General features: G+C 37.6%; 2 protein-coding genes and 2 non-coding genes across 5 annotated transcripts; all 4 read right to left on the reverse strand.

Annotated features, from left to right (window-relative positions):
* Positions 1–5888: 5888 nt before the first annotated feature.
* LOC130709694 (small nucleolar RNA snoR114) lies at positions 5889–5965 on the reverse strand. Its single transcript, XR_009010171.1, has one exon. It is a non-coding gene; the product is annotated as a small nucleolar RNA snoR114 (small nucleolar RNA).
* An 11-nt stretch (positions 5966–5976) lies between these two features.
* TRNAG-GCC (transfer RNA glycine (anticodon GCC)) lies at positions 5977–6047 on the reverse strand. The gene has a single exon. It is a non-coding gene; the product is annotated as a tRNA-Gly (tRNA).
* A 1679-nt stretch (positions 6048–7726) lies between these two features.
* On the reverse strand, positions 7727–8436 carry LOC130746046 (BON1-associated protein 2-like). Its single transcript, XM_057598554.1, has one exon. The coding sequence runs from the start codon at positions 8335–8337 to the stop codon at positions 7822–7824; it is 516 nt and encodes a 171-aa protein (XP_057454537.1). The 5' UTR covers positions 8338–8436; the 3' UTR covers positions 7727–7821.
* Positions 7727–18010, reverse strand: LOC130746045 (RAP domain-containing protein, chloroplastic). Of its 2 annotated transcripts, none has more exons than XM_057598552.1 (4): positions 17853–18010; positions 15596–17531; positions 15398–15480; positions 7727–14812 (listed from the first exon to the last, which is right to left on the reverse strand). In XM_057598552.1, exons 2-4 carry the CDS (start codon positions 17421–17423, stop codon positions 14711–14713), a joined length of 2013 nt encoding a protein of 670 aa, XP_057454535.1. In that variant the 5' UTR covers positions 17424–17531; positions 17853–18010; the 3' UTR covers positions 7727–14710. The 2 variants fall into 2 exon arrangements, with proteins under 2 accessions (XP_057454535.1, XP_057454536.1); XM_057598553.1 differs by having other exon boundaries at positions 15596–17551; positions 17853–17965.
* Positions 18011–19319: the final 1309 nt, after the last annotated feature.

Consider the following 19319-nt stretch of genomic DNA (forward strand, 5'->3'; position numbering starts at 1 on the left):
TCGAGGGTCTCCATATCTTCATCGAAAAAGTGGCTTCAAATGTTGTTCATGGTTTAGTCGAAAACATCACTATGTCGAGCTCTATCAATTCTTAATATGCATACATATATAGCATCCAAATCATGTTCTAGTATTGTCATGATTGGTATTGCCACAATCTCATTCTAAAATCTAGAAGAGATTGACCTTGGCATAATATATAATAGTAGCCAAATCCATAAGCCTCCAACATATAACTTCGAGTAACTCTGCCAATATATGTCATATATATATTTCGACTAAAGTACACCTTGGCATTAACATGTTGCCATGTTTCTCACTCTGTCTAATAGCCTTTGCCATTGATTTATATACTATCAACACTTGGGTCGAAGAAGTGTTTTCTCTTATCTGGTCGAAATACTGGTCCAAGATATCCTTAATTACAATTTCGACCCCAGCAACTTCTACTAATTTGGCAGTAAAGTATAAATTACACTGAAACATGTCATGCATCCATGTACACCGTATCTCAATGGCTAATTTCCAAACCTGTAAATATTGGTGCTAATAGAGGCCCCAAAATGTTGTTTCTCGAATGAAGTGAGAGGAATAACATTTTGAGTTATATCACCAAAATTTTAACCAAACACCCCATGGTCTTTTGAAATCACTTAACCAATTTTCCTTTGAATTTGTAACTCTCCATTTCGATTGCCAACTACCATCTTCATCTTCAGTATATAAAATTCGACTGAGCCATTTAATGGCTAAGAGATTAGTCAAAAATTATAGAATTGGAATAGTTCATGAGCAAACCATGATTTCATTCTCTTTGGTCGAAGATATATCCTCTTTTAACTACGTCGAAATACTAGTCTAAGAACAATTTCGACCCCGACATAATTATGGCAATATGTTTCATCAACATATAATATCATTCCAAAGCCACTATCAAATCTCGACCATGAAAACATGTTCCAGTACCATTATATGCATTTCACCCACATGGCCTTAAGTGTCCAAAATAGAGTGCATTGAGATAAAACCAATAAAATGGTCGAACATCATAGTGGTAAGCATCAACTAATGAAATCAATGAAACCACTAATCCCAGGGTCAAAACTTTCCACCTGAATATTTGTCGAACTTGAATCTTCGGTCATGAAGACCGTTTCTTTTGTTTTATTTTCGGCCACATAGGTCGTTATTCGGCAATATATGCCGAAATTCAAACTAATATATTTATATTTCAGCCAATTCCTTTTGGGGTTGAAGTTCTTGGCAAATCTTGACTCCTTTTAAACCATCATCTTCTGATAGCCACTTGTAGTCTTCAATCCTTTGAAGGATTTTGCTGGAAATTCTCTCTTAAATTCAGCCATATTCACTTCATTCTCATCACTATCACTATCCTCATCAGATTGATCAATTTCATCTTGACCAATTTCAGGATTTTGAGTGGCTCTTATGCAAGAACTTTCTTCTCCTTGAAAAATTTCTTCAGGCTTGTATTTCTCAAGCCTTAGTTTCTCTACTCTTTTAACCTTATGAGCCAATTGAGTCATATCTATGAACTCATCATTAACCAAATTCTTTTTAATCGAATAGTCTAGGCCCCCAATAGCCATTTTTACTAATTCGAATTCAGGCACATGAGTAGAACATCTAGTTTCCATATGCCTAAATCGAATTAAATAGTCATCTATTGGCTCATTCGGTTGCCTCTCAACATTAGCCAAATCCAGTAATGACACTTTGGTTTCTCCTCTAAAGAATTGCTCATGAAAAGCCATCTCCAATTCATTCCAATTATGGATCGAATTTGGAGGTAGAGTAGTAAAACCATGTGAAAGCATTCTTCATCAAGGAACTTGGAAAATATTTCATTTTCAACTGTTCATTGTTAGCAAGATCACTAATTTCAAGCTGGTACCTTGCAATATGTTCAACAGTTGATTCACCTGTGTCTCCTGAAAATTTAGTAACTTTTGGAACCTTTCCTCCCCTTGGAAGTTCTGCTTGAAGAACTACTTCAGAAAACGGAGACGTGAAATTTGGACGATTGGCATATCCAACATTGAAACCATGATGATTTAGAACTTCTTCGACAGCATTGGCCACATTTTGTGGCCCCCCATAGTCATTTTGATTTCAATTAAACTAAGACGTTATTGTCTAAATTCTGATCAAAATTCTGTGGCCGATTTTGGACTGAATTTTCTTGTCCATTCAGAACTTCGTTTGGACCAAAATTCTGATCTTGAGGCTCATTTTGACTAAAATTCTGAACTTGAGTCAAATTAAGAGGCTTATTTCTGCCATAATCAGTGACTCGCTGAAATGTTGTGTCCAATGACAGCGCCTCAAAAACATCAGCAATTCGACCCAGTTGTTGAGCCGCTTGAATGAGAGGATTAAACATAGTTGACATTTGTTGTGTCAACATGTTCACCATATTGTACCTACTTTCATCAATTTGTTGCCTAATTGATTGTAAATCAATATCAGTGGTTGAATTTGATGGAAATAAATTCAATGAACCACTTTGAATCAAAGGCATGATAATTCTCATTGTGCTGAATTGTATATGTTCTTGACCATTTTGATTTGCTCCTTCCCCAAATGCCAAAGCTTGGCTTCTAGGAGAAATAGTTGTCATTAAAGGATCCGTAAAAATCATCTGGGAACTACCAAGACCAGCCATGAATTCTAACGGCATTCCATGTTGTGAATTTGGAACATACCTTTGGCTTGAACCAATTTCTAGATGAGGAAAAACTGAATCAACTTGGTTCACCATTGAAGAAGATTGTCCGTAATTTCCAACATAAGAGGCATTATGTCTTGTATTGCTATTAGACATTTTGAGAAAATTCTCAAACACAAACAAGAGCACCAATGTGTTAATTGGCGTTCAAGTTTAATCTTGGCATAAACTTGAATCACGTAAGTGCCCAGACCAAAAATGAAGTCACGATGGTCTTTGACAATTTGGTCTTGAATTCTCAAAACCAATATGTGGAACTAAATATTGAATACAGATTCAGGACCAAATACAAATGACACTTTAAAACTTAGTTTTCACTAAAATGGTCCCACTGGGTGTGCCAATTTGTTTATACTGAATTTTGGTAAACAAACATAATCCAAAAGCAATTTAAGGACCGGATTCGGAGTCCTTTCTGGGTTCTTTAGTGAAGACGTTTTAAATGTCAAGGTTGGGTTTTTGTGAAGAACGGTATGAACAAAAGGGAAAAAAGAGTAGAGGATCGAGAGGAAAAAAAGGAACAAAAAGTAAAAGGAAATCAAAATGGCAAAGGAAATGAAATTGCATTGAAAATCAAAGGTGAGAATCACAGCACACTCTTAGTCTTTTCGTAGCCATATGTCACATGAGACTTGGAGGCATCCATAGAGAGTTTTGAGTAATTGTGTGAGTCTACTTACATTACAATCAGAACAAGTATTTATAGACTAAGTTTCTGATAACTACTCTTGCCCACTAAAGGACATGTGTTTATTTAAAATAAACTGCCTAAGCCACTAATAACCTCCACTTAAGCCACTAAGTAAGTGCTAGTAACTGCTTCCTTTGACAACCTCTTCCGGTAACTTTCCACCTCATAACTTTTGTTGCTGACTCTTCATCCTTTGTTCGGCTTCTTTCCTTCGAGGGTCTCCATATCTTCATCGAAAAAGTGGCTTCAAATGTTGTTCATGGTTTAGTCGAAAACATCACTATGTCGAGCTCTATCAATTCTTAATATGCATACATATATAGCATCCAAATCATGTTCTAGTAATGTCATGATTGGTATTGCCACAATCTCATTCTAAAATCTAGAAGAGATTGGCCTTGGCATAATATATAATAGTAGCCAAATCCATAAGCCTCCAACATATAACTTCGTGTAACTCTGCCAATATATGTCATATATATATTTCGACTAAAGTACACCTTGGCATTAACATGTTGCCATGTTTTCTCACTCTGTCTAATAGCCTTTGCCATTGATTTATATACTATCAACACTTGGGTCGAAGAAGTGTTTTCTCTTATCTGGTCGAAATACTGGTCCAAGATATCCTTAATTACAATTTCGACCCCAGCAACTTCTACTAATTTGGCAGTAAAGTATAAATTACACTGAAACATGTCATGCATCCATGTACACCATATCTCAATGGCTAATTTCCAAACCTGTAAATTTTGGTGCTAACACCTACTAATAATATATATCATATATAATAATAATAGTATATCAGGTACAAATATCATATATTTCCACACACTTATAAGTTATAGTGTCATTACATTAATCAACTTTTATTAATTACCGTACTAGTGCAGTTCCAGACTTCTGATCACCGCTTGCTTTAAATTTTTTTCATGTAAATTTCTTTTCATGTTTTTTCGTATTAAAATTTTGCATCTATATATTTTCACATGTATTAAATAGGTATAAGTGAAACATTTTAAATATTTATGAAAAGAGAGATAAACACAAAATATCAGCATAAAGGAAAATGTAGAGAATTTTCACATGACATGATTATGAGAACCAAATAGAGTAGTTGACTTGTTAGCTAAAAAATCAAAACGAGCTAAATTATTATTTGCATTGTATTAGATGATCCTCTTCAAGATTGTAGGAATGAATTTTATTCACGAAGTTTGCCCTAGTTTAGCACTTTTATAGTTGAACTTTTGTCCTTTTAACACACAAAAATGACGTGTTAAAATCATATCTAGTATTGCCCCATAAGATAAAATTTCTGGATCTATTACTGATTATACTGAATAATTGTAGCTAGAGCCAATAATGATATTTTCAATCTATTATGATGTGCTTGATAGGTCTCGTGATCAAGAAAACATCAAGTATAGGTATGAATGGCGAGTCATTTGAATCGGTGGGCGGTGAAAAGAAGGGATGTGTTCCATGCTCCAAAAGGTTTGATGCTAAAGGTCCATCTCACGTGTTCCTACATGTGATAGGATAAAATATCAATTATATATGTATAAGAACATGGCATTACATTAATGAAAGTTATTACATTATAAAAAGTGATAAATGTTAAATTAGACTCTAGGTTTGTAAGCGAATTTGATTTTCGTCCTATCTTCAGAATTTTTTATGGTAATGCTGATTGTGATAATGTTGAGTGGCAAGCGAATACTTATATCGCTTTATTCATATTATTTTTAATTAAATTTATTTTCCACATAAATAATTAATAAGTAAATTCAATCAATAAAAAACTCTATGAATGATAAGATTCACCTTCAAATATCTCTCTGTGGAGCTCTTCACTATCAATACTCTCGACAAGAACAACATCCATATGAGGTGGTGATGGAGGTGGGGCGGAAGATGATTGATGGAGGAGGTGGTGGTGATAGTAAACCACCAAATACAACACTTTGATTCATGTTGCAAGTATTTTTCAACATGTCAAATCCTAGATTATGATTAAATTAAATATCATGGAAATGTTCTCTCATTTAAACTTAGGTATGGTTGTTTTTTCAAAAATCTTTTACGAGTGCAAAGTTTCTTCTTATCGGCGAGCCTGCTTAACTCGATCAGAACAAACAACTTTTAACGATTAATGAATTATAAATATTTTACTGCCAACAATGTAAAAATGATTTCATGGACATGTTTTTTTTCCTTCCTAGGCTCTGTTAGTAAACAAATAAAAAAAAATAAGTCTGAGATATGAAAACATTTAAATAATTTTGAAACAAATAAATATTGAAAAAATTTATTGTTTTTTTTTTGAAAGTGATAAAATTTATTGTTGATCTCGATTTTTTTTGAAAAAATGAGAAGTCCAGTATATTTCTTCTTGTTAGGTGGACATTTTTGTGAGTATGACTGTTGTGACAAAAAAAATTGAAGGAGCTCAGTTGTACAACGTGTCCTCAGAGGATCAGACGGTGAAGGACCCACCATCACATTTAAATTCATCATCGCTCCAACCACTTTTTGCACCAGCCGGGAATCGAACCCGGGTCTGTACCGTGGCAGGGTACTATTCTACCACTAGACCACTGGTGCTTGATGTTATGTACTCGCATTTTACTAATTATATACTTTAGTAAAGCCTCGACATCTTTATTTGTGCGTCCAAAGCCAGTGTTATTGTACAACAAAATTTGGATTAAGTTAATTATTTAGAGTACAACACAATTGATAATCTTTTGAATAAAATATTAAGTTGAGTTTGGATTCGTCTAATATTTAAGTAAAGAAATCGAATTTTCTTGAAAGAAAATTAAATTAAATTATATTTTACGATATTTCAAGATTAATTATATTAATTCAAGTGAAAAATGTTATAAATTCCCCTAGTATATAATAGGCTTTCAAATATATTATTAACAAAACATACTTGATTCAATTTTAGTCACTCAAAGGAAAAAGACTTAAATACCCTTTTGGTCCCTGAAATTGTAAAGGGAATCAAACCTGATCCCTAAAAAATTTCGTATCAAATTGGGTCCCTAGAATTTGATTTTTAATCAAATTGGATCCGAAGTGTGTTTGAGTCTGATGTGTCATATTTTTTATCCGGTCAGCTTTTCCACATGGTTTTTTTTATTTTTCCATGTCATATATATTTTTCTTTTTTTTATTCCAACTCATTTCCTATCACTGATATGAGAAGAAGAGAACGAAGAAGAAGGAGAGAAGAGGTGAGAAGAAGGCTTCCGCCATCGAGCTTTACTTCACCATCGTCCTGCACGCACCGCCGCCATACTCCCCACCCCACACCGATTCACCACCACCAGCAAGCTGTCGTTTCCTCTCTCGATCCCTAACCGCACCCCCACACGAGAAAAAGTAACTGTGTCGGTGTTCCAAAATTGGTGGGTTTTCTGGATCTGGAAGGGGAGGAAAAAGAAGAGGTGAGATATGGGTTTGGTGGTTCACCAAGCTTCAAACCAGCCTCACTCAATTGCTCTCCTTCTCGCACCATGGATGAAAAGTGAAGAGTTTTTCCTTGGCTTAAATACAACTCTTCACTTTTCATCCATGGTTTGTGTGTCTGTATTTAACATTATTCAAAATAAAAGGTTAAATATGTAGTGTTAAGCTTTTCACTTTTCACTTTTCTTTTTGTAATGTTAAACTTTTCTACTTTTTTTTAATGTTAAAATTTTCATTTTTTTTATTTTTAAACTTTTTAATGGCTCAATTTGTCCTATCAACGATCTCGATTTATGTCATGCAGTTGAATTGGCTTTCGCAATCCGTTTGTGACCATATTGATATTGTGGTGCGTCGTTTTGTGTGGGGTAGTGCTAATGGGGCCGATGTTTCCTTGGTGGCTTGGGATAAAATTATTCAACCTCGGAAGCAAGGTGGACTTAGTATTCGGAGTGCATAGATGAATAAAACTGCGTTGCTGGGGAGAAATTATAGAGTCTCATGCAGAGGTCAGACAAGTTCTGGGTTAACATTATTGGGGCAAAGTATGTTGTGGGGCCTGACATTCTTTCGGTTGAGTCTTGTGTTGGTTCCCCTTTTTGGAGATCGATTGTGATGAGGTATATTACCAAAAAAGAAATATATGATGTACATTTTTTAAAAGGTTGTCTAAATGACTTATATGGGTTACTAACCAACAACATAATTATAAAAAAGGATGAATTCAACAAAAGCACATGTCAAATTTGTTTTCCCACGTTCATTGTGTATGTTGTACTTAATTTATTTATTTTCTTGTCCAAATGTTGTACTTAATTGAACATATCATTAATGGAAAATTTTCCAATAATAGAAAGGAAGTGCATACTTTCTTTTTTAGCACACAACAAGACAAAGCCCTTCAAAGATTCCTTTGGTAGTTTAACCACACAGCAGGAATCCCCGTTACAACTCCAGTGGTGCCATTACCGGCCACCGGCACTCCGGTCGCCGACAACGGTATCGAACCGGAACAGGAGTGATGTGACACTTTAACTCTCACTGAAATATTTATAACCCCATTTCTCCTAACCTTACTATCCCACAACCTATAGCTCAAGAATTGTAATTGATTCTCAGGCACATACCCTCCTACAAATTCACAAACCGGTATTCTAGCCATTCCAATGCTGTTACTCGCTGTAGATGATGTCCTGCATCTCACATCAATTGTTATGAACCTTGAATGCAATGGCACATCCATGACAATTTTCTCATTCCATGAAGGGTAACTCCCATTGTTTGAATCTACTTTGGTTGTCCCAACTTCGCTGCTTGCATCGGATTGAACCTCCACAAATGCCTTACCTTTAATGTGCTTTCTATTCACTTGGAGATCTTCTGCTGACAAAATTGTAATCTCTATAGTTCTTGACATGTTTCTAAATTCTTTAAAGATGCGGGAAACTTGCAATTTCAAAGGGTGTAGACTAGATATGTGGACGTGTGTTGGTTGAATGGAAGAGGATAAGGGGGATTGGGTTATAAATATATGGTGTTTTGAGAAACCTGAAAGAAACATGAGAGAAACAAGAGAGAAGGAAAGAGGTTGCTTCTATTAACTTGCTGTAAATTGATTCTTTTGGTGTTTGGAAATTGAGCAGCTGGAAAACATGGCAAGTGGTCCGGAAAGTCATTGCTGGACGGAGCAAGGAAAGTGTTAATTTGACGGCTGGTTCCACACGTTGGAGGATAATATTAAGAAAAAAGACTGCGGCTGTTATACTTGACGCCTGACGGTGGAATCCACGAGGAAGTTTCTATCCAGTTGGGAGGAAAGAAAATATCAAATAGAGAGAAAAATAGTTCCTGACTAAGTCAACTACACTAGTTGTTTGGAAACATAGCAGCTTGACTTCTTGTGTGCAGTAGAGATTAATTTGTTGACTTAATTAAATAAAATTATTATACGATAACCTTGTCACGTGATATTAACAATTAAAAATATCGCATTGCAATAACAAGGTTCAACACAGTTGATAAATAGCAGAACTCCTTAAGCATTCACTTTAAGGTTCGATTATCGAACACTTTGTGTAGAGAATAATTTTTTGGGAAGGGCATTGAGAATTTGAGATTAAAAGCTCAATAATTACTATGCTAGTGAGAATACTTTGCTACAGAAAATGATATAGATACTAATTATCTCCATTGCTTTCTCACCCATTCCTTTTCTACAGAAATTAGCTAACTCTTGGTGGCCAAAATTACATGTAAATTAACAAAAGAAACGACAAACAGAGAGAGCATTTTATATGCTTTAGGTATAACATTTCTAACAAATATACAACCCCTAAACTAAAATTTCTCAAGGGAGCATGTTGCACCTGCTATGGCCAGGCCCAGGTTTGGCAAAGTCTACAATAGGAAGCCCAAGTCCACTGGCATTCTGTCAAATGACAAGGCCTTCTAGAATGTTAGGATTCCTAAATAACCACCTGATGAGGTGTTATTATTAGTATTGGTGAGTAGTACAGCTAGGGGGGACCACTAGGGAGTGAGAGGAATATATGTTAGTTATGGTGAGAGAATGAGGTAGGCTTGTTTTTGGGCTTAGGATTGGGAGAGAAGAGCACTCTCGAATTGCTCTGTTTATTTTCCTTTGTTTCTTGTATTCTCTAACACAATTTCTGGGTTTCATACCAGAAATTCAGTATAATCAATACAATTTCAGTTCCAGTTTCCTTCATATTTTCTGGTACCTAACATTGGTATCAGAGCTCCCGATCCTGAGGGAGCTTTTATGGTGGTTACGCGAGCTGCAATGGAGTCCAGAGTTGATGACCTTGAGCGATCTGTTACCACGATGAAGGAGATGGCCACGGAGCAATTTGAGGAGCTCCGGCGACTCATCATGAATCGGGAACGGAGGCGCACGCGAGGAAGATCGAACACACCCAGAAACCGGCGACCATCGCGAGACAGAGAGCGAGATCGCGACGCTTCGTCTTCGCACTCCGGGTCGCGAACCGGGTCACGAACCGGGTCGCGTACCTCAGACCACAGCAGGGAGCGATTCGATCACCCCCATCGCGTCCATTTGCGTGCTGTGACTGGAAGAAGGGTCGACATCCCCATGTTTGATGGAAGCGATGCTTATGGGTGGATTAATCGTGTTGAACGGTTCTTCCAACTCAGTCGTGTAGGGGAGGAGGAGAGGTTGGAGATGGTGATGATTGCCATGGAAGGGAAAGCACTGGGATGGTTTCAATGGTGGGAAGAGCAAGCTGTGGAGAGAACCTGGGAACCTTTCAAGCAAGCCTTGATAAGGAGATTTCAACCCACCTTGGTTCAGAACCCTTTTGGCCCTTTGCTTAGCATTAAGCAAAAAGGGAGTGTCATGGCCTACAGGGAAAGCTTTGAAGAGGCAGCAGCACCCATGAGAGGTGCTGATAGGGAGATCCTGAAAGGAGTGTTCCTTAATGGATTGCAGGAGGAAATCAAAGCTGAAATGAAATTGTACCCTGCTGCTGATCTTGCAGGATTGATGGATAGGGCCTTGTTGATTGAGGAAAAAAATTCTGCTCTCAGAGGAGAAAAAGGAAAGGATGAGGACAAACGTGGGTGGAAGGATAAGGGTGGGTTTGGAAGCAAATCTTCAAGTTATGGGGGAAAGCACATAAGTTATAATTCCAGTCATCAGGGGAAGAACAATACTGGACAGGAAACCAAACCAAAAGAGACCCAGGACGATGGAGGGAATGAAACTAAGAACCCTGAGAAGAAGTGGCAAGGGGGACAAAGACTCTCTCAAAATGAGTTGCAAGAGAGAAGTAGAAGAAGATTGTGTTTTAAATGTGGTGAGAAGTGGGGAAGAGAACATGTGTGTGCTAAGAAACATTTCCAATTCATTCTCATTGAGGGAGATGAAGAGGAAGAAGAGGAAGACATATTTGAAGAAGCTGAAGATGGTGAGTTTGTTTTGGAGGGAAAAATACTGCAATTGTCTCTTAATAGTAAAGAGGGCTTAACATCTAACAGGTCTTTCAAAGTTAGAGGAAGACTTGGAACAAGGGAAATCTGGATTCTGGTAGATTGTGGAGCAACCAGCAATTTTATCTCCCAAAATATTGTGAATGAACTAGACTTGGCTGTTGTAGCAACCACTGAATATGTGGTGGAAGTTGGAAATGGGGCCAGAGAGAGAAATTCAGGAGTGTGCAAGAATTTGTCACTGGTAGTGCAAGGAATCCCTATCACTCAACATTTCTTTATCCTTGGGCTTGGGGGCACTGATTTAGTCCTGGGAATGGATTGGTTAGCCAGCCTTGGGGACATTGAGGCCAACTTCAAAGAACTTATTATTAAGTGGAACCTTCAGGGCAAGCAGTTTGTGTTACATGGAGAACCGCAGGGTAATAAAATTCAGGAAGCTTGCAAAAACATAAAGAGCACAAGGAAGAACAAAGACCTGGATTTCTGCCTTTCTCATGAGTTTGTAGAAGGTATCAACATAGCAGTAGCTGAGGTCCCTGCTGAATTGAGAACCGTTATTGAAAAATTCCCTGTGGTGTTTCAAGAACCTCATGGGCTGCCTCCTAAGAGGCCTACTGATCATGCTATTATACTGCAGCAAGGAGCAGCAGCACCAAACATAAGGCCCTATAGGTATCCATTCTACCAGAAAAATGAGATAGAAACTAAAGTGCAGGACATGCTCAAGAATGGGATTATAAGGCCCAACATTAGTCCATTCAGTAGCCCTGCAATTCTAGTGAAGAAAAAAGATGGAGGGTGGCGTTTCTGTGTTGACTATAGAGCCTTGAACAAGGTTACTATACCAGATAAGTTCCCTATACCTATAATCGATGAATTATTAGATGAGATAGGTTCTGCTGTTATCTTTTCTAAATTGGACTTAAAATCTGGTTATCATCAAATAAGGATGAAAGAGGAGGATATTCATAAAGCAGCTTTTAGAACTCATGAAGGACATTATGAATATCTAGTAATGCCTTTTGGGTTATCTAATGCTCCTTCAACCTTTCAGGCCCTCATGAATCAGGTTTTGAAACCTCATTTAAGGAAGTTTGTTTTGGTTTTTTTTGATGATATACTAATCTATAGCAAGAGTTTAGAATTGCACATGGAACATTTGAGGTTGGTGCTCCAAAGCTTGCAGGAAAATCACTTAGTAGCTAATAAAAAGAAATGTTCATTTGGCCAACCAGAATTGGTCTATTTAGGCCATGTAATCTCCAAGCAAGGAGTAGCTGCTGATCCCTCTAAAATCAATGACATGCTGAATTGGCCTCAACCCAAAGAAGTGAAAGGGTTAAGGGGTTTCTTGGGTTTGACAGGGTATTATAGAAGGTTTGTGAGGAATTACAGCAAGTTAGCTCAACCTCTAAACCATCTCCTCAAGAAAAACAACTTTGAATGGAATGAGGAAGCCAGTCTAGCTTTTGCCAAATTAAAGGAGGTAATGACTACTGTTCCTGTGTTGGCAGCACCAGATTTCAGCAAGGAATTTGTGCTTGAGACTGATGCATCAGGAAAGGGGCTTGGAGCTGTTTTGATGCAAGAAGGGAGACCAATTGCATTCATGAGCAAGACTTTATCTGACAGAGCTCAGGCAAAATCAGTATATGAAAGAGAATTAATGGCTGTGGTTTTCGCAATCCAGAAATGGAGGCATTATTTACTTGGTAGCAAGTTCCTAATCCACACAGATCAAAAGAGCTTAAAGTTCTTAGCTGACCAGAGATTGATGGGTGAAGATCAGCAAAAATGGGTTTCCAAATTGATGGGTTATGATTTTGAAATCAGGTACAAACCTGGAGTAGAAAACAAAGCAGCAGATGCCTTGTCCAGAAAAATGCAATTTTCTGCCATCTCATCTATTCAGTGTGAAGGCTGGAATGACTTAGAAGAAGAGTTATTGGCTGATGAAAAATGTAAAAAAATCATGCAAGAGCTATTGACACAAGGGCAATCTCTAGCAGGGTATCAATTAAGGAAGGGAAGACTATTTTATAAGGACAGAATAGTGTTACCAAAGGAGTCCAGCAAGGTTCTCACCATACTCAAAGAATACCATGAGTCTGCTCTTGGAGGCCATGCAGGGGTCTTTAGAACTTATAAGAGAATCTCAGCTCTATTTTACTGGGAAGGGATGAAGATGGACATTCAGAAATTTGTGCAAGATTGTGAGGTTTGCCAGAGAAACAAATATGAAGCATTGAATCCAGCAGGTTTGTTACTACCTCTTCCTATACCATCACAAGTGTGGTCTGATATTTCTATGGATTTCATAGGGGGCCTTCCTAAGGCAATGGGGAAGGACACCATCTTTGTGGTGGTTGACAGGTTCACCAAATATGCCCATTTCATAGCTCTCTCACACCCCTATAATGCTAAGGAAGTGGCTGAAATATTCATAAAGGAGGTAGTAAAGCTACATGGGTTTCCCAATACCATAGTTTCTGACAGAGACAGAGTTTTTCTTAGCACTTTCTGGACTGAACTCTTTAGATTGGCTGGAACCAAACTGAAATTTAGCTCTGCCTACCATCCTCAAACAGATGGGCAGACCGAGGTAGTAAATAGGTGTGTTGAAACCTATCTCAGGTGTGTGACAGGAACAAGACCTAAGCAATGGCCAAGATGGTTGTCTTGGGCAGAATTTTGGTATAATACCAACTATCATTCTGCCATCAAAACCACTCCCTTCAAGGCCTTATATGGGAGAGACCCTCCTGCTATCATCAGGGGAACTGATTCTGTCATTTCAGTAGAGGAAGTGGAGAAGCTTACTGCTGAAAGGAACCTTATGCTAGATGAACTCAAGGAAAATTTGGAGAAGGCTCAAAACAGAATGAGACAGCAAGCAAATAAACATAGAAGAGACATTCAATTTGAGGTAGGGGATCTTGTGTATCTCAAGATTCAACCCTACAAACTCAAGAGTTTGGCCAGGAGGAAGAATCAAAAGTTGAGCCCTAGATACTATGGTCCTTATCCTATAATAGAGAAGATCAATGCTGCTGCTTACAAGCTTCAATTACCAGAGGACAGCCAAGTTCATCCAGTATTCCACATTTCTTTGCTCAAAAAAGTAGTGAAGGAGGGGATCGTCAGCCAACCATTGCCCAAAGATCTAAATGAAGGGTGGGAGCTTCAAGTAGAACCTGAAACCATCTTGGATGCCAGACAGAATGACCTTGGAACCACAGAAGTTCTAGTGAGATGGAAGAATCTGCCAGCTTTTGAAGATTCCTGGGAAGAATTGGACAGATTGATAGCACAATTTCCAGACCATCACCTTGAGGACAAGGTGAATCTTCAAGGGGGGAGAGATGTTGCACCTGCTATGGCCAGGCCCAGGTTTGGCAAAGTCTACAATAGGAAGCCCAAGTCCACTGGCATTCTGTCAAATGACAAGGCCTTCTAGAATGTTAGGATTCCTAAATAACCACCTGATGAGGTGTTATTATTAGTATTGGTGAGTAGTACAGCTAGGGGGGGGACCACTAGGGAGTGAGAGGAATATATGTTAGTTATGGTGAGAGAATGAGGTAGGCTTGTTTTTGGGCTTAGGATTGGGAGAGAAGAGCACTCTCGAATTGCTCTGTTTATTTTCCTTTGTTCTTGTATTCTCTAACACAATTTCTGGGTTTCATACCAGAAATTCAGTATAGTCAATACAATTTCAGTTCCAGTTTCCTTCATATTTTCTGGTACCTAACAGAGCATGACACCTTAAACATACATACTTCCATATGCCTCACAAATAGCACCGGATTATCACTTTACTCGGTCAATATAGTGTTGCCATAACCTTTATCTATGTGGCTTTTGAGAATGTTCTTAAGGTACTCCACTTGTTCAAATTCTCCTTGAAGCTCCTCCCACTGAAAGAGAAAGCACAAACGTTAAGAAATCATTCAGACAAATCAATATTCCTATTAATTAGAAAGTTCTTAAATTGTCTGGTTGAGCACAAAGGACAACTCTTATATATCTTTTGCTTTAGATATCAGCATTCTTGAGGTAACGTGTTTTTCATAAACTGATACAAATTTGGGGAGAAGCTATCACATTCTAAGGTCAAGGCATGTCAAAAACCATTGTGATACTGATGATTCTTCAAGAAAGGTCACATATGTTTGAGAGTGTAGCAATTTAACACCATCTGGCGAACACATTTCTCACCCAAAATTGTAACAATGACAGGAGCAAAATAGAGGCTAGAGGGTTATGATACAATGTTTTGCTGAGTGTAATTTGAAAGATAATCTCTCCAATGATGTGTCAAAAGGCACATAAAGCTATAAACTCCCAAGATAAGTTCTGTATGTTATATGGGTTAATAACTTAGCATTTAAGCAATAATAGACTCAACATCATGTGATATTTAAAAAAAAAAAATTGAAAGAAAAATATGTTGGGGGATTAAAAATAGTTAAGTAAAACTCTGAATTAAGAAGAGAGCTCACCTCTTGATGGGATACTGATATGACGTCCCAACCAGCAGCAGTAATATATCGGCGTTTTAGCATGGTATGTCCTAAAGGAACACCTAAACACCAGGCGAAGACAATAAAGAACAAACTGAGTGAATAGGAGTAGTTGAAGATTCAACTTAATACAAGAGAATGTTACAAATTTAATATACAGAAACAGAAGATACACACCAGTATTTCTAGAGAAATGAGTTGGACCATCAATCTCCAGAGCAAGCTTCTTATCAACTATCACAGCATCCAAAGTGTACCCATCCACTACATATTCTTTGACCCATTCGAGGCCAGTGCTAACAAGAAGGCGTCCAACCTCTTTTTGAAACGATGAAGTTATCTTCTGATTAAATCTTTTAGTTTTTCCTGCAAGGGAAACCTTATCCTCAAGCTCACCACATAATGACAACTGAAGATGTGGGAATTCAAGCTTCAAGCACTGGTTTACAAGATGAACCTGAGAAGCAAACATCATATCCTCCCTATACAGCTCTGAAAGCTTTTGCTCCTCATAATGGCTAAGAGTTTTCCAAACATAAGAGAAGAAACTCCTATTCAATTGTCCGAACACAGCATAGGACCAAGCTATAGTCGCGAGCTGATCCCTACTTAAAGTGAGTACAGACGAACCAGGAGATCCATTTGAGTCCCTGCTTCTATCAGCACGGTTTTGTTCATAATCATTTGATGTTTTTTCACCTGTGAAACCTCTCAATTGGCAATGATCTTTGAAGACTTCGTCTAAAGAATCAAATATAGGGTCAGCAGGCTCAAATAGAGATGCAAAAGCCCACAAAAGCTGTGCAAGTTCTTGCTCTTTGAAGGTGTGAATTATGTTTGAAGCCCTTTTTGACAACACTGAGAAAAGTTCCGGAGCAGAGTGCTGCATTGCAGCAAAAGCACCAGCAATATTGGCAATGTTTTGAGAGTTGAACTCCTCAACCTTGGTGAGTGCAACCTCTGCAACTCGATCCATTTCTGAATGATAAAGCAATTCACCTCCAATTTTGGACAGTGCCCAAGATATGTTAGAGATTCCTTGACCAGAACATTCAGGTAAGGCTGTCATTGCGATTCCCACAAGCATAGACATTTCTCTTTGTCGAGCAAAAGCTAGTCTTCGAGTTTGCAGCATAGAAACTTTCTCCATGTTTTTAGCAATGCGATGAAGAGAAGTAGCGATATTCAAAGGGGAGAGGGGTGAAGGGCTTAGGCCTTTCATGACTGCAGAAATTGTTTCATAAGTAACCTCCAGGACATCCTCTGCAGTCTGTGCTTCTACAATTGATTTGTTCAAGTTGAATTCTTTTCTATGATCAGACGGACCAGAGAATTGAGACAGCTTATTGACGAATTCTTCCATTGTTTTCTCCCTCTTTTCGGCAAACATTCCATTGGCCATCATACTCACTTTGGTTTTCAAATCACCAACATCATTCACAGGTTGCATAGCCTCTGACAGCATGAAATCTTCATCTGAATTATAGTCAAGATCATCTTCTGTTTCCTTGTCTTTCTTAACTATTTTCTTCTTGCTTTCCAGCTTCTTCTTAGCCTTCTTCTTTTTCTTTTTAACAGTGACCAAATCTTCGATTGCATAAGCCATGCCCCTCGCTTCAATTGATTTCATCGCCATCTTTCTTGCCCTCACACACCAATCCATTTCTTCAGTCTCTTTAAGCAACTCCGACCTCTGTTCCTTCGCCCTTTTCTTGGGCGCTCGGTAACCAAACGGATCCAGCTCCCCCACAAACTCCGATTCCCAGTCCATACCGGACTCCTCTCCTTCACCATCACCATCCAACGCGGCAAGTCTAGCTCCTCTAGAACTAATGTAAGTCTCACTACCCAAATGTGAGCAATTAGTCATCAAGGTACATGACTTGAGCTTTTGATTTAAATGCCCAGTTTTTGTAATAACTGGGAAAGTACAACCAAGTCGCGGAGTGAAACCAAAGGGTTTTAAACAACTTTGGTTCAACAAAAAATTCAATGAGCCTTCCATACAGTTCACTTATCCTCAAGCAAAACAAACTGAATAAAATTGTTTTATTCTTCCTCAGTTCCTTCCTTATGGATAGGCCAGCAATCAATAACTAAAAGCAAGGGTTTCCTGCAAGAGCAATGCAACACCTTTAACACAATAAGTATATGGGGTATCAAAGAAATTGCACAAAATCAGTATATAATATATATTGGAAAATTAGTTACACATAAGCTCAATAAATAAATTATTCCAATTCCAGAAACGTTGAGGCATGGCTAAAAACCAAATCCAGAACGTCACTGAAAAGAACTGGGTTACTAGTTGAAATCCTGAGTTTAGCTCAACAACGCTGGAATATGATAAATTTCATAAAAAATTTGATGAAACAAAAGAACCCATTTGCGATAAGGGGAAGATAAAGGAAAAAATGGAGACTTTGAAACTCACCAAGAAGTAGAGAAGCGCCACAAATTATCTTGAGTTGGAGCATTCACTCCCCACGCGGTTCTGTGAGAACGATGAAGCGGCTCCAGTTCAGGCTGGAAGTGATCAAATAAAATAAAAGATAATACAAGTTAATATGTTAATTTTATTTTCTTCATATCGGAAAATTAACAATTTTCTTTTCTTTGAAAGAGAAAAAAAAAACACAAAACTTATTTTCCTTTTTTTTTCATGTAGAAAGCTAAAAGAAGAAAAAACTGCATAAAGACATCGTGACACAACAATTGAATCAAGTTGGAAGGTAAGAATTTTCAAAAGCACACTAGGTTCTTGAGATGCTTGTCTAACCAATGCGTCAATGACCAAATTGCTCTCACGAAGAATGTGAACAATGGAGGCCTTCTAATACCGAGTTAACATGCCCCTTCCCTCTCTAATCCGATCACGCAACCAGTAAGTTTGAACATTTGTTGTGCTTAACAGAACATCTTCAACATCCTTACAGTCACACGCACAAATAATGTCACAGTGTCCCCAAACAAGAGTAAGCCTAACAATAACAACAACCAATTCTGCATGAAAAACATCACCATCCCCAAAGTTACTAGAGAAGCTATAAATCCACTCACCATTATGGTCTTAGACCGCTCCACCGACTCCCATTTTATTACTCTTAATCAAACTAGCATCCACATAAATATGGATATGAATATGGATCGGCGCACCCCAACACTCATACCTTGTTAGAATTTGTTATAGAAAATAAAACTCGAGTATGGAATAGAAGACTCGTATAAAACTCTTTTTTTCCTTTAACAAGGATGACTAGAATTTGTTATAGAAAATCTTGAGAGTCATGATAAAAATGGTTACTTAGTTTATTGTATATAAGTTTAAATGATAGTATGATATTTTTTTGTTTCCCAAGGTATCTCAACAACTGATAGTTATGAAACTAATCCTTTGAGACTTTGAGATCACATTAAGTGAATATGTATCTCCTAACAAATATTTTTCCATACGCACACCTCAGGGGTCGAAACTTGGACTAAATTTTTATGGAGCTCAACTATCTACCAATTTTGCTTCACCCTGTTAGTCTATACAATATTTTTTGAAATATGACTAACTAACAATTTAAAATTATTCTACATCAGAGCTTATAAATTAAACTTAAAAGATAATTATAATTTTCGGCTAGTGGAATGTTACAAAGGTCAACAAATGTTTAGAAGCGTTCGGGATCTTCTTGAGAAAAATTGTCCATTAACTAAAATTTTACAAAGGCAGAAGAATTTGAACCCTTAAAAAAAGACAAAAGTTAAACCTGAAACTTGCTTTTTTTTATAAGCAAATAAGTATATTTATAGAGATACTAGGTGTATCTCAACCCAAAAGATTACACAGGAATACTCAACACGAGACAATCTGTAAAAGACATACTCTAATGCTCAAAGGCAAAAAATGGTA

Source organism: Lotus japonicus, chromosome 3, assembly GCF_012489685.1.
Source record: "Lotus japonicus ecotype B-129 chromosome 3, LjGifu_v1.2".
NCBI lineage: Eukaryota > Viridiplantae > Streptophyta > Magnoliopsida > Fabales > Fabaceae > Lotus > Lotus japonicus.